This window comes from Martes martes (assembly GCF_963455335.1).
Source record: "Martes martes genome assembly, chromosome: 5".
Classification (NCBI taxonomy): domain Eukaryota; kingdom Metazoa; phylum Chordata; class Mammalia; order Carnivora; family Mustelidae; genus Martes; species Martes martes.
In genome coordinates, this window is record NC_137892.1 from 108,553,892 (window position 1) to 108,568,579 (window position 14,688).

General features: G+C 39.5%; 1 protein-coding gene across 1 annotated transcript in view; it reads right to left on the bottom strand.

The window, feature by feature from the left end:
• TENM2 (teneurin transmembrane protein 2) overlaps positions 1-14,688 on the bottom strand; it is a 1,113,787-nt gene that overhangs the window by 14,581 nt on the left and 1,084,518 nt on the right. Inside the window, exon 27 of the mRNA XM_080804500.1 lies at positions 1,700-1,996. Coding sequence (XP_080660626.1) covers positions 1,700-1,996 — 297 coding nt within the window. The remainder of the gene's footprint in view (positions 1-1,699; positions 1,997-14,688) is intronic.

Here is a 14,688-nt window from a genome sequence, read left to right on the forward strand (position 1 = left end):
AGAAATGCATGAGTCAGTTCTTTAAGACCAAGCACTCAAATAGACAGAATCTATTCCTTTTCCCAAAATGGCAATTCAAAAATCATGAAGGGTGGGGAAGTTTAGACCAGAGATTATGAGTAGATTGATTTCGCTGGGCAAGCTAATTCTGATGGATTATGGTGGCTACTTGGACCAGTGCTTCCCGAACTTTAATGTGCATGTGAAACACCCAGGGATCTTGTTAAAAAGCAGATTCTGGGGCGCCTGGGTGGCTCAGTTGGTTAAGCAACTGCCTTCAGCTCAGGTCATGATCCTGGAGTCCCGGGATCGAGTTCCACATCGGGCTCCTAGCTCCATGGGGAGTCTGCTTCTCCCTCTGACCTTCTCCCCTCTCATGGTCTCGCTCACTGTCTCTCTCTCTCTCTCTCAAATAAATAAATAAAATCTTAAAAAAAGCAGATTCTGATTTAGTAGTTTGGTGGGAGGATGAGGGATGAAGGGGGTGGTGGCCTGAGAATCTCCTTTTGTAACAAGTTCTGGTTTTGTAACAAGTTCTGATGTTGTTTGAGGTGGCCTGAGAATCTGCTTTTGTAACAAGCTTCTGGTTGGTCCTGATGTTGCTTGGACCATACTTTGAGTAGAGAGGGCTTGAAGGACTGAGGTAAGAGGCATTGAGTTTGCCTCCTGGGCTTGATAACAAGAAATCCTAAGATTGTTTAGAAATGACTGCCACTGGCCCAGTATGGGACACCCATACTATGTTTTGGTCACCCCTGATTACATCTTAAGAGAAAGTGTATCTTCTGTTTAGAAACTACTGAAAAGATGAATCCAGAATCATCAATTTTGGGGGCCAAAAATGATCTCAAACCTGAGGCAATTGGGAGATTTTTGCCTCCCCTGGTCAACCCTTCTAGTATTTTATGGCATAATGAGAACGGGGTTCAGGGATGACCAAAGGGACATCAGCCCCACTCTTATGGAGGAGGTCACTGCTCTGTCTGTAGTGACTGTTGTAATGGAGAAGCAAGAAAGGAGGAACTGGAACTGGAACTTGTGTCGAGGTACATATAGGGGAGAGGCCCAAGCTGAGCAAACCCCCGTCTAATGACTTAGAGGACCAGGACAGCCTTCAAAAGTCTTGACTTGTGCCCCACAGGGATCTCTGTTTACTGCTGCTCCAACCTGACCCTCTCTGACCTGAATTTGGGACTTTCAGACACAGGGAATTATGTAGAAAGAGTCCATTGGCTGCTTTGGCCAACAGGCCAAGTAGGAGGATGTTGCTTTGTGTGCTTGAGTTTTAGGCAAAATTCCCTACCTGCATGACTTAATTTCAGGCAAGGCAGAAATGAATCATTGCATTTCCAATACATAAATAATGATTAGTCGTGATGCCAGTGGGATGATTCTGTCTGCTGTCTGCTTCAACAGCACTTTTTCTTTCTTTCTTTTTTTTTTTTTTGAATAAAATCAGACAATCCATTCTTTTTGCCATTACCAAGTGTCTAACACTCCCCCCCCCCCCTTTAATGGTAATAGAGATGAGCTGTGAAACTTTCATCCCTCCCAGGGAGGATGGGAGCATGAGGGGAGACCTTGTAGAGTCAGAGGAAAGATGTTAAATGTCTTGTGGCAGAGCATATCAGGTCAGCTTAAAAAGAGCGGTGTGAATAAGGGAAAGCCCCAGCTGAGTGAGGACAGCATGTTCACCTACCTTGTCAAGGTAGGAGTAGCTCCACACTTTTCCATCAGCAAACATGCGGGACACAATTCGGCCTTGCTTGTCGATGTCTGTCCTCTCACTCATGGCCCCACGCTGAAGGCCAGCCAGGCGCCCATTGAAGAAGTATGAGACGTTGACTGCTGCCAGCCCACTGCTAGGGAGCCAGAGGAACGGGCGGCCCACCTGGTCATAAATAATCCTCAGGGTGAACTTCCGGTGATCATCATAGATCTTTTCTGTCCGAATATTCCGGTCATAGTCAATGGACAAGAGATTTCTTCCATGGACCTAGGAAAACACAATGGGCTTGGTTTGAGAGCTATCACCTGGGCATGTTAGCTTCTGTGGAGGATATGGCTGACATGGCCAGGGAACAAGTGTTCACTGGAGGAAGAACTAACCTTGAAGTTATTTCGAGGAGTGTTTTCTAAACTTCTTGAAAGGGGTAATATTTGTAAGGTGCACTAAGATGCAGAAATTAGGCTGCTTATGGTCAGAGATGACTAATCTGGGCATGGCTGCAGTGAGCAGTTACATAGACCATGCACTGCCCAATTATAAGGAGTGTCATCCGGTCGTAGAAAGTGTGAACAGTGAAAATCATGCACTGTACAAATTAGCCATACACAGTAGCCCTGGACACTGGGGTTCTGAATGCCCTGCTCAGCCTCCTTGGAGGGCAAAACAATTTGTATATTTGAACACTTTCAACCCCTCTCTGGCACATCACTGGCTGAGTAGCTAATGATTTAAGAGTAGGTGCCAAGATTTTTTAAGGTACCCAGGAGGGTGGGGAGGATGACTTAGAAATCTGTATTTTGCAAAGATCTGGGAATAGGAAAGCTTATTGCTATGTGAACTTCTTCACTTCTGTCTAGAGAAAAATTTTGCCACTGTCAAGGATGCAAGACATCAGTGGGGAGACCTCAACAGTGCTGGGGAATTCCAACAAAGGAACTGATTTACTCAGATTTGAAAGAAATAGTGGAACACATCTAGACATAATTTAATATTTATTTAGAAGCTGATCTGATCAGAGAAGAGAGCCTGTCCCAGAAGGCAGGGCTGGGTGACTAGACTCTGGTTAGGGGCAAAGGAGAGGGACTCTTGAGATTTGGCTAGTCCTGAGTGGATAGCTGGAAGTGAATAAAATGAGGCCGACTGAGCCTGGGCTCTTTCAGGATAATAGACTGCAAATCCAGATGTCCCTGGGGTGACCACTGAAGGCAAGGAAAGATGTAAACAGGCAGAAGGAAGAGAAGTGAGAGGCATCTGGTATCTCCTTACCTTATCTAATAATTCAATAGGTCTAATAATAACAGTGATGATGGTGATGTTGATGGTGGTGGTGATAATAACTTTAACACATGTTGGGGTTAGTGTACATAGACATTGTGTTAGGCAGTTTGCATCTCTGTCTGAGCTGGAGTTTGACAAATAAGGAAACTGAATCCAAAGCAGAGAGGTTATGTACTTGCTCAAGGTCACATAATAATGAAGTGGTGGGGTTGGTCTGGAACTTAGGTCTTCCCACTTGAACCAGGTAACCACTTAGACATTTAACCGGCTTTACTGATTCCTGCATTATATATGCATTGAGTGCCCTGACTTGTCAAATGACGAAGAAACTGTGAAGCATTGCCACAGCCCCTGGGGGCTCCATATTATAGCTTGATGGGGAGACACGGAATAATTCTAATACCACAGACATCTGTATTCTAGGGAGCAGCATTGTACCCAGGTAAAGAACTACATTTCACAGCTTTCGCCAGAGATAGAGGTGGCTAATGTGCTGTAAGTGCTGGCTGTCAGCTGGGTCTCCTGGGAACCTTAAAGGAAACTGACTGCACTGAGAAATAGGCACCCATTGGATCTTTCACTTTCCTCCTTTTCCTGCGTAGAAGGTGGCTGTGATCCTGGAGCTCCAGCATTCACCTTGTAAATATGGGGTGACCTTGAGGATGGAAGCCTCAAAGATGACGGCTCATCCAGAGAAAGTCTAGATCCTTGTTGACCTACATGTCTTCTAATGGTCATCCATAGTAGCCATGAATGGCTTCCCTCTAGACTCCTTTTAGGTCATAACAAATAATAAAGCCACATCTTATTTAAGCCATTGTTATTTTTAATCTCTGGTATTAGCAGTTGAAACTAATCTAAACTGATATAAGGCCCTCATGCATTGACAGGTACTGTGTTAGGTACTTTACATGCCTTATCCCAGTTTAATCCTCACAATACAGGTAGAAATGATTTTATATATGGGCAGTTGAGCTAAGAGGGGGTCATAAATCTAGACAAGTGACGGAGGCTGGATTTGAACCCAGGACTACTTGATTCCTCAAAATATTGCTATTTCCATGGAGTCATCTCAGAGAGAAGGGGATAAATCACTCAAGAGAGAACATTTCAGAAAGAAAAAGCATCAAAACATGGAGATAGGAATAAAGGTGGTGGGTTCTTGGGATTATAGGGGACCCAACTCCAAATGGAAGATTCATGTACTCAAACAGGCGGCCAGGGGAAGAACAGTCAAGAAAGCAGAGGGGGAGTGGTAGGATTTTTAAAAAACAGGTCCAGGGATACCTCGGTGGCTTAGTCGGTTAAGTCTCTGCCTTTGGCTCAGGTCATGATCCCAGGGTTCTGGGACTGAGTCCTGCATCAGGCTCCTTGCTCAGCAGGAAGCCTGCTTCTCCCACTGCCTGCTGCTCCCCCTGCTTGTGCGCACGCTCTCTCTCTCTCTGACAAATGAATAAATAAAATCTTAAAAAAAAAACAACAACAAAAAACCAAACAGGTCCAAAAGTTAATGCTGTCAGAATTATTGAGGATCTTGAGCCCAGGTTAGTCACCATATTTAAAGCAAACCACAAGCTGGGGTCAGAATGATCACTTCCTCTGGAAACAGAAGTTTGGCCATGTTGGGTTGCTTCATTTGGGACAAATGCAGAAGGCCATCAAGACTCTCAATCCCGTGAGTCTGAAAATTTCAGTTCATTCAGGACCTTGCCAACATTGTTTTAGGCAGAATGAATAATGTGGCAACAATGAAGAAGGATTTTCAGGGTTTCTTGAGCCGGCTGCTGATAACTCATTATGCTTACGTATTTCCTATCTCCTTGGTCATCTGTCTATCCCCCTTCCCTTTCCTTACTAATTTCACTCTTTGCTTCTCATTGCTAATATCATACAGCTCCTTGTGCATTTATTATTTATTGAGCATTAAATCTCTGCTGGTGTCAGGCTTGGTGCCTACTCTGGAATGCAGGGATGAACAACACCAACAAAGCAGTGTGTGTCCTGAGAATTTATGATGGGCTTAGTGTGCTCTCAGAGCTACCCTTGTTTTATCTTATTTAATCCTCACAACACTCCCAGGCAAGCACTATTATCCCCACTTTACACACAAGGTACAGACAGGTTTAAGTGCCCTGTTCAAGTTTATACAAATAATAAGTGCTAGAGCCAGGATCCCAGTCCAGAACTCAGTGTCTTCCCCGCTAGGCTGTACCACCTCTTTGACCAGCTGCTCTCCACCAGGCATGCGGTTGTACACCACCTGGGATGCTCTCTCAAAGCACTGCTGTGGGGCTGATTCCGCAGCTGCTGAATCAGCCCCCTAGGGAATAGGGGCTGGGTGATTCTGATGTATACTCTTGGTTAAAATACAGTTGGAGTGATATAAATCCCTATCTTCAGCTACCTGAGAGAGGCTAACAGGCAAATCATATATATAACCATGTGCATATCTATCTGTGTATATATATGAATATTTACTGTAATATGTAACCATGGGAAAGAACATGCAAATCATATATATAAACAAGAGCATCATTATAACAGTTATATTAGTAGGTGAGCGTGCTAAGATTACGGAAGAAACTGAATAATGGGCAAAACCAAAGAGGCGTCCTCAACCTCTGACTGCTAACATTTGGGTTTACTGTTACTACGTAGAGTTGACAAGGCCTCTGACCCCTGGCCTGGGTGTACCAACCATCAGGTAGTATACTGTAAGTGCTAACCATTAGCCATTGATAATTTAAGGTGGTATTTTATTCCCCAATTTACCACATCCTTGGGAAAGGGATTTTGTTATAGCATTGGTTCAAATTAACATACTCCCCCCAACTTTCTTGAGATATACTCCCCCCAACTTTCTTGAGATATATAATCTATCAATGTATAGATTTAAATTATACAGCATAAAAGACTTACGGGTGTAATGAAATGAAATCCTTAAGAAGTTTAGTTACTACCTGTCATCTCATATAGATGTTTTTTTTTCTTTTAAAAAAATTTTCACTTTGTGATGAGAACTATTAGGATTTTATTCTCTTAATGACTTTTCTATATAACATACAGCAGTGCTAACTACAGTCACCCATAAGTACATCCCTAGTACTTATTTATTTTATAACTGGAAATATGTACATTTTGACCACTTTCTTCCAATTCCTTTCCCACCTATTCTCTACTCTGGTAACTACAAATTTGATCTCTTTCTCTATGAGTTTTCATTTGTTGTTTTTTTTTTTTAAGATTCCACATATAAATGAGATCATACAGTATTTGTCTTTTTCTGACATTTCACTTAGTGTAATATTGTCAAGAGTCATCCATGTCGTTGCAAGTGGCAGGATTTTCTCATTTTTTATGACTGAATAATATTCCATCATAAATACATAAACAGCTTTTTATCCCTTCATCTGTTGAGGAACACATAGGTCGTTTCTGTGTCTTGGCTACTGTAAATAATGCTGCAATGGACATGGGAGGGCAGATAGATCTTTGACATACTCTTTATTTCTTTTCGATATATTCACAGAAGTAGGATTGCTGGATTTTGTATTATCTGCTTTTAAAAATTTGAGGGTCCTCCACACTGTTTTCCACAGTGCCTGCACCCATTTACAGTCCTACCAACAGTGCACAAGAGTCCTCTTTTCTTCACATCCTTGCTGGCATTTACTCTTTTTGATGGCTATCCTAACACGTGTGAGATGTTACTGTGGTTTTGATTTGCAGTGCCCTCACAATTAGTGATGCTGAGCATCTTCTCATGTATCTTTTGCCTGTTCATATGCCAAAATGGTCCTTTGTCCATTTTTATTATGTATGTATGTATGTATGTATGTATTCATTCATTCATTCTAGTAATCTCTATGCCCATATGGGGCTCCAGCTGATGGCGCTGAGATCAAAAGTCACATGCTCTACCAATTGAGCCAGCCGGGTGCCTCCCTTTACCTGTTTTAAATTTGCATTATTTTTTAATTTTAATTTTTTAATTAACATATAATGTATTATTAGCCCCAAGGGTACAGGTCTGTGAATCGCCAGATTTACACTTCACAGCACTGACCATAGCACATACCCTCCCCAGTGTCCATAACCCCACCACCCTCTCCCTACCCACCTCCCCCCTGCAACCCTCAGTTTGTTTTGTGAGATTAAGAGTCTCAGATGGTTTGTCTCCCTCCTGATCTCATCTTGTTTGATTTATTCCTTTCCTATCCCCCAAACCCCTCACATTGCCTCTCAACTTCCTCATATCAAGGAGATCATATGATAATTGTCTTTCTCTGATTGACTTATTTTGCTAAGCATAATACCCTCTAGTTCCATCCACGTTGTCACAAATGGCAAGACTTCATTTCTTTTGATGGCAATTTGCATTATTTTAATGTTACCATTGAGTTGTATGAGTTCTTTTGTTTTTTGTTTTTAAGGATATTTATTTATTTATTTGAGAGAGAGAGAGAGAGAGAAAGAGCACCAGTGAGAGAAGGCACAAGCAGGGGCAGAGGGAGAAACAGACTATCCACTGAGCAGGGAGCCTGATGAGGGGCTCGATCCCAGTACCCTGGCAACATGACCCGAGCCAAAGGCAGCTGCTTAACCAACGGAGCCACACAGGCACCCCTATGTTTTTTAAAAAATATATTTTGGGTATTAACCCCTTACTTATATATAACTTGCAAATATTTTCTCCCATTCTGTAGGTTGTCTTTTCACTTTGTTAATTGTTTCTTTTGCTGTGTAGAAGCTTTTTGGTTTGATTTTGTTTCTTATGCTTTAGGTGTCATAAAAAAAAAAATCATTGCCAAGACCTGCGTCCTAGAGATTTTTTCCTATTTTCTTCTAGGAATTTTATGGTTCTAGGTCTTATATTTAAGCCTTTAGTCCATTTTGAGTTAATCTTTGTGAGTAGTGTAATGTATGGGACCACTATTGTTCTTTTACATGTGAATATCCAATTTTCCCATCACCATTTATTGAAGAGACTATCTTTTCTCCATTGAATATTCTTGGCTCCCTGTCAAATAGTATTTGGCTGTATATCCTTGGGTTTATTTCTGGGCTCTCAATTCTGTTCCATTGGTGTATTTTTTTTTTTTTTTCTTGAGAGCATTTATACCATGTTCTTAGAGACAAATGGCTCAGTACAAATGTATTTGTCCATTTTTATACCACTACCATATTGTTTTAATTACTATAGCTTTATAGTATAGCTTGAAATCAGGACATATGATGCCTCTTGATTTTCTTTCTCAGGATTACTTTAGCTACTCAGGGTCTTTTGTGGTTTAATATGAACTTTAGGATTTTTTCCAACTTTTATAAAAAGTGCCATTGAAATCTTGAGAAAGATTGCATTGGATCTAAACATGGCTTTGGGGGCACTTGGGTGGCTCAGTCCCTTAAGTGTCTGACTTTTGCTCAGGTCATGATCTCAAGGTCCTGAGACAGAGCACTGTTTTGGGGTCTCTGCTCAGTGGGTAGTCTGCTTGTCCCTCTCCCTCTGGCCCTCTCCCCACTTGTGCTCTCTCTCAAATAAATAAAATCTTAAAAAACCCTCAAACCCCATGGCTTTTGGTAGTATTGACATTTTATCAATATTAATTTTTCCAATTAATGAACACAGGATACCTATTCATTTGTGTCTTCTTTGATTTCTTTCATCAATGTCTTACAATTTTCAAGAAGAAATCTTTCACTTCCTTAGTTAAAATTTATTCCTGGGGGCACCTGGGTGGCTCAGTGGGTTAAAGCCTCTGCCTTCGGCTCAGGTCATGATATCAGGGTCCTGGGATCAAGCCCTGCATCAGGCTCTCTGCTCAGCGGGGAGCCTGCTTTCCCCGTTTCTCTGCCTACTTGTGATCTCTGTCTGTCAAACAAATAAATAAAATCTTAAAAAAAATTTATTCCTGAATATTTTATTGTTTCTGACACTATTGTAAATGGGACATTTATTTTAAGAAAATTCATCATAAGTATATAGAAAGGCTACAGATTCTTGTATGTTAATTTTTCATCTTGCAACTTATTGAGTTAATTTGAGATCTCAGGTTTTTTTTTGTGGAATCTTTAGGATTTTCTCTATGTAAAATCATGTCACCTGCAAATAAAGACCATTTTACTTCTTCCTAAGTCTGATGTCTTTTATTTATCTTTGTTGCCTGATTGCTGGGTCTAGGACTTTTAGTACCATGTTAAACAGGAGGAGTAAGAGTGAGTGTCCTTGTCTTGATGTCAGAGAAAAAATTTCCAATCTTTCACCATTGAGTATGATGTTAACTGTGGGCTTGTCATAAGTGGCTTTTATTATATTGAGGTACATTCCTTCTATACCCTTTTTGTTGAATTTTTTTTTTTTTAAGATTTTATTTATTTATTTGACAGAGAGAGACACAGCAAGAGAGGGAACACAAGCAGGGGGAGTGGGAGAGGGAGAAGCAGGCTTCCCGCTGAGCAGCGGGCCTGATGTGGGGCTCCACCCCAGTACCCCGGGGTCATGACCTGAGCCAAACGCATAGGCCTAATGACTGAGCCACCCAGGTACCCTGAGCTTTTTTTTAAAATTGTGAATGGATATTTACTTTTGTCAAATGTTTTCCTGCATCTATTGAGATGATCATATGATTTAAAAAATTCTGTTAATGTGATGTATTACATTGCTTGATTTATGTATGTTGAACTATCATTGTATCCCTGAATACATCCCACTTGGTCCTGGTGAATGATCGTTTTAATGTGCTTGCTGCTAAATTCAATTTATTAGTATTTTATTGAGAATTTTTGCATCTGTTTTCATCAGGGATACTGGCCTGTGATTTTCTTTTCTGGTAGTTCCCCCCCTCACCCCCCCGGTTTTGGTATCTGATTTACTCAGGGTAATGCTGGCCTCATAAAATGAGTTTGGGAGTATTTCCTCCTCTGATTTTTTGGAACAGTTTGAGAAGGATTGTCGTTAATTCTTTTTTAAATGTTTGGCAAAAATCATTAGTGAAGGCTTTGGGTCTGATCTTTTCTTCTTTGGGAGATTTTTGATTACTGATTCAGTCTTCTTTTAATCTCTCTCAAGATTGTTTTGTTTCCCTTGCCTGAGAATTTGTAGATTCTGGACATTTCTGTAGATTGTCCAGTTGGTTCGTATATAGTTTTTCATAGTAGCCTTTTATTAATTATTATTATTATTTTTAAAGATTTTATTCATTTATTTGACAGAGACAGTGAGAGAGGGAACATAAGCAGGGTGAGTGGGAGAGGGAGAAGCAGGCTTCCCACAGAGTGGGGAGCCGGGTCGGGGCTCGATCCCAGAACCCTGGGATCATGATCTGAGCCAAAGGCAGACGCTTAACGACTAAGCCACCCAGGCACCCCTCATAGTAGCCTTTTAACGAGCCTTTGTGTTTCTTTCTTTTTTTTTTTTTTTTAAATTTTAAGATTTTATTTATTTGAGAGAGAGAGAATGAGAGATAGAGAGCATGAGAGGAGAGAGGTCAGCGGGAGAAGCAGACTCCCGGCAGAGCAGGAAGCCCAATGTGGGACTTGATCCTGGGACTCCAGGATCATGACCGGAGCCGAAGGCAGTCGCTTAACCGACTGAGCCACCCAGGCGCCCAAACCTCTGTATTTCTGTAGTATCAGTTATAATGTCTCCTTTTTCATTTATAATTTTGTTGGTTTGGGTCCTCTATTTCCCTTGATTGATCTAGTTCAGGGTTTGTCAGTTTTAAAAAAATCATGTCAAAGAAACAATTCTTAGTTTGGTTAATCTTTTCTATTGTTTGGCTATTCTCTATTTATTTCTGCTTTTCATTATTTCCTTCCTTCTAGTAACTTTGGGTTCAGGATGTCCTTTTTCTAGTCTTTAAGGTATAGAGTTAAGTTGCATATTTGGGGCCTTTCTTCATTTTAAACTTTTTTTTTTTTTTTTTACTTTTTGTCTCTTTAACCTATTTCTCCCACTCTTTATAACCTGCCTCTAGCTACACCAATCCGTTCTCTGTAATATGAGTTTTTTTCCTATATTCCAGGTATAAGAGAGATCATATGGTATTTGTCTTTCTTTGACATTTTTCTGAGGAACTTCCATACTGTTTTCCATAGGGGCTGCACCAATTTATATTCCCACCAACAGTGCACAAGGGTTCCCTTTTATCTACATCCTTGCCAATAGTTAATATTTTTGTCTTTTTGATAATAGTCAATCTGACAGCTATGAGGTGATATCTCATTGGTTTCACTCACCTTTCTCTGATGATTAGTGATATTGAGCATCTTTTCAAGCACCCTTGGCCTTCTTGTATGTCTCTTTGAGAAAATATCTTTTTGAGTTCTCTGTCCATTTTTAAATCAGGTTATTTGCTTTTTGATATTAGGTTATATAAACTCTTTATACATTTTGGATATTAATCCTTTATTAGACGTATGATTTGTGAATACATTCTCCCATTTAGTAGGTTGCATTTTCATTTTGTTAATGGTTTCCTTTGCTGTACAAAGGATTTTTGTTTTGGGGACACCTGACCGGCTCAGTCAGTAGAACATGTGACTCTTGATCTTGGTGTTGTGGTTTGAGCTTCAATTGGGTGTAGAGATTATTTAAAAAAATAAAATCTTAAAAAAAAATGATTTTTATTTTGATGTAGTCCCAATAGTTTATTTTTGCTTTTGTTTCCCTTCCCTGAGGAGACATATCCATGAACACGTTGCTAAGGCTGATATCTAAGAAAATACTGCCTATATTTTCTTTGAGAAGTTTTAGGATTTGGGGTCCTAATCCACTTTGAATCTTTAATCCACTTTGAATTTTTTGGTATATGATATAAGATAGTGATCTAGTTTCATTCTTTTGCATATAGCTGTCCAGTTTCTCCAGCATCATTTATTGAAGAGATGGTCTTTTCCATATTTATGTTCTTGCCTCCTTTGGTGTAGATTAATTGGCCATATATGTGTGGGTTTTTCTCTAAGCTTTCTGTTCTATTCTATTGATCTCTGTGTCTGCTTTTGTGCCAGTACCATACCGTTTTGATTACCTGAGCCTTGTAGCATATCTTGAAATCAAGCAGCATGATACATCCAGCTTTGTTCTCCCTCAAGATTGTTTTGTTTTTTCAAGGTCTTTTGTGATTCCATACAGATTTTAGGATTCTTTGTTCTAGTTCTGTGAAAAATGGCATTGGTAGCTTGACTGGGATTGCATTGAATCTGTAGATTTCATTGGGTAGTATGGACATATTTAACAATATTAATCCTTCCAATCCATGAGCACAGAATGTCTTTTCATTTATTTGCGTTATTTTCAATTTTTTCATCCATCTTAGTTTTCAGAGTATAGGTTCTTCACCTCCTTGGTTAAATTTTTTTTCCTAGATATTTTGTTTTTTCTTAAAATGACTGAAGTTTATTTCTTATTCAGGCTAAGTCCAGGAGACTGTCCAAGGTAGCTGTCCTTTCAGGATGCTTTTAATATTATGGCACTTTTGTGTTGATACAAACTTCCCTGACATCTCTTTCACTTCATTTTAATAATTTATTTATTTTTAATTTTTTAAATATTTATTTACTTATTTATTTGACACAGAGAGTGAGATCACAAGTAGACAGAGAGGCAGGCAGAGGGAGAGGGGGAAGCAGGCTCCCTGCTGAGCAGAGAGCCCGATGTAGGGCTTGATCCTGGGACCCTGAGACCATGACCTGAGCCAAAGGCAGAGGCTTAATCCACTGAGTCACTCAGGTGCCCTTATTTATTTTTAATTTTTATTATTGAAGTACAGTTAACATACAATATTAGTTTAGGTGTACAGCATAGTGATTCAACAATTCCAGACATTATTCAGTGCTCATCATGGTAAATGTAGTCACCATCTGTCACCATACAATGTTATTACAATATTATTAACTATATTCCATATGCTATAATTTTCATCTCCATGACTTACTTTACAACTGGAAGTTTGTACCTTTTAATCCCCTTCATCTGTTTTGCCCTTACCCCCAACTCCCTCCCATCTGGCAACCACTGGTTTGTTCTCTATTTATGAATCTGTTTCTGTTTGGTTGGTTGGTTGATTTTTCTGATTCCATATACAAGTGAAATTATGTGGTATCTGTTTTTCTGTGTATGCTTTATTTCACTTAGCATAATGCCCTCCAGATCCATCCATGTTGTTGCAGATGACAAGATCTCATTCTTTTTTATGGTTCAGTAATATTCCATCATATACATATATATACACATACATATATATATGTGTGTGTATATATATATACACACACACACACACACACACACACTCACATACATACACAAATATACATTCCTATATATATATTCCATTATACAGATGTGATTGATATCTACATATGATATTGATATGTGTATATCAATCACATCTTCTTTATCCATTCATCTATTGATAGACACTTGGATTGCTTCCATATCTTCGCTATTGTAAATAATGCTGCAATAAATATAGGGGCACATGTATCTTCTTGAATTAGTGTTTCTGTTTTCTTGGGCTAAATATCCAGTAGTGGAATTACAGGATCATATGGTATTTTTATTTTTAAAATTTTGAGGAACCACCATACTGTTTTGCGCAGTGGTTGCACCAATTTTCATTTCCGCCAAGAGTGCATAAGAATTTCCTTTTCTCCACAACCTTGCCAACACTTGCTGTTTCTTAGCTTTTTGATCTGAGTTATTCTGACTGGTGATATCTCATTGTGGTTTTGATTTGCATTTCTCTGATTATTAGTAATGTTGAGCATCCTTTCATGTGTTTGTTGGCCATCTGTGTGTCTTCTTTGGAAAAATGTCATTTTAAGTCTTCTGCCCATTTTTAAATTGGATTTGGGCTTTTTTTTGGCCTTGAATTGTATAAGTTCTCTATGTATTTTGGATATGAATGCCTTATTGGACATATCATTAGCAAATATCTTCTCCTATTCAGTATGTTGCCTTTTTGCTTTGTTGATAGTTTCCTTTGCTGTGTAAAAGATTTTATTTTGGTGTGGTCCCAATGGTTTATTTTTGCTTTTGTTTGCCTTGTCTAAGGAGACCTATCATACATATGAGGCTAAGGCTGTTGTCCAAAAGATTACAATATTTTTTCTATTTTTCTATATTTATTCTAATATTTTCTATTTTTTTTTCCAGGTCTCAGATGTAGGTCTTTCATTCATTTGGAGTTTCTTTTTGTGTATGTGTAAGAAAGTGATCTAGTTTCCTTATTTTGTATGTAGCTGTCCAGTTTCCCCAACACCATTTATTGAAGAGACTGTCTTTTCTTTAAATTTTTTTTTAAGATTTTATTTATTTATTTGACAGACAGAGATCACAAGTAGGCAGAGAGGCAGGCAGAGAGAGAGAGGGAGGAAGCAGGCTTCCTGCTGAGCAGAGAGCCCGATGCGGGGCTCGATCCCAGGACCCTGAGATCATGACCTGAGCCGAAGGCAGAGGCTTTAACCCACTGAGCCACCCAGGTGCCCCCTGTCTTTTCTTTATTGTATATTCTTACCTCTTCTGTCATTGATTAATGGACTACATAAATGTGGGTTTATTTCTGGGCTCTCTATCTTGTTCCATTGATCTATGAGTGTATTTTTGTGTCAATACCATACTGTTTTGATCACTATAGGTTTGTATTATATCTTGAAATCAGGGAGTGTGATACTTCCAGTTT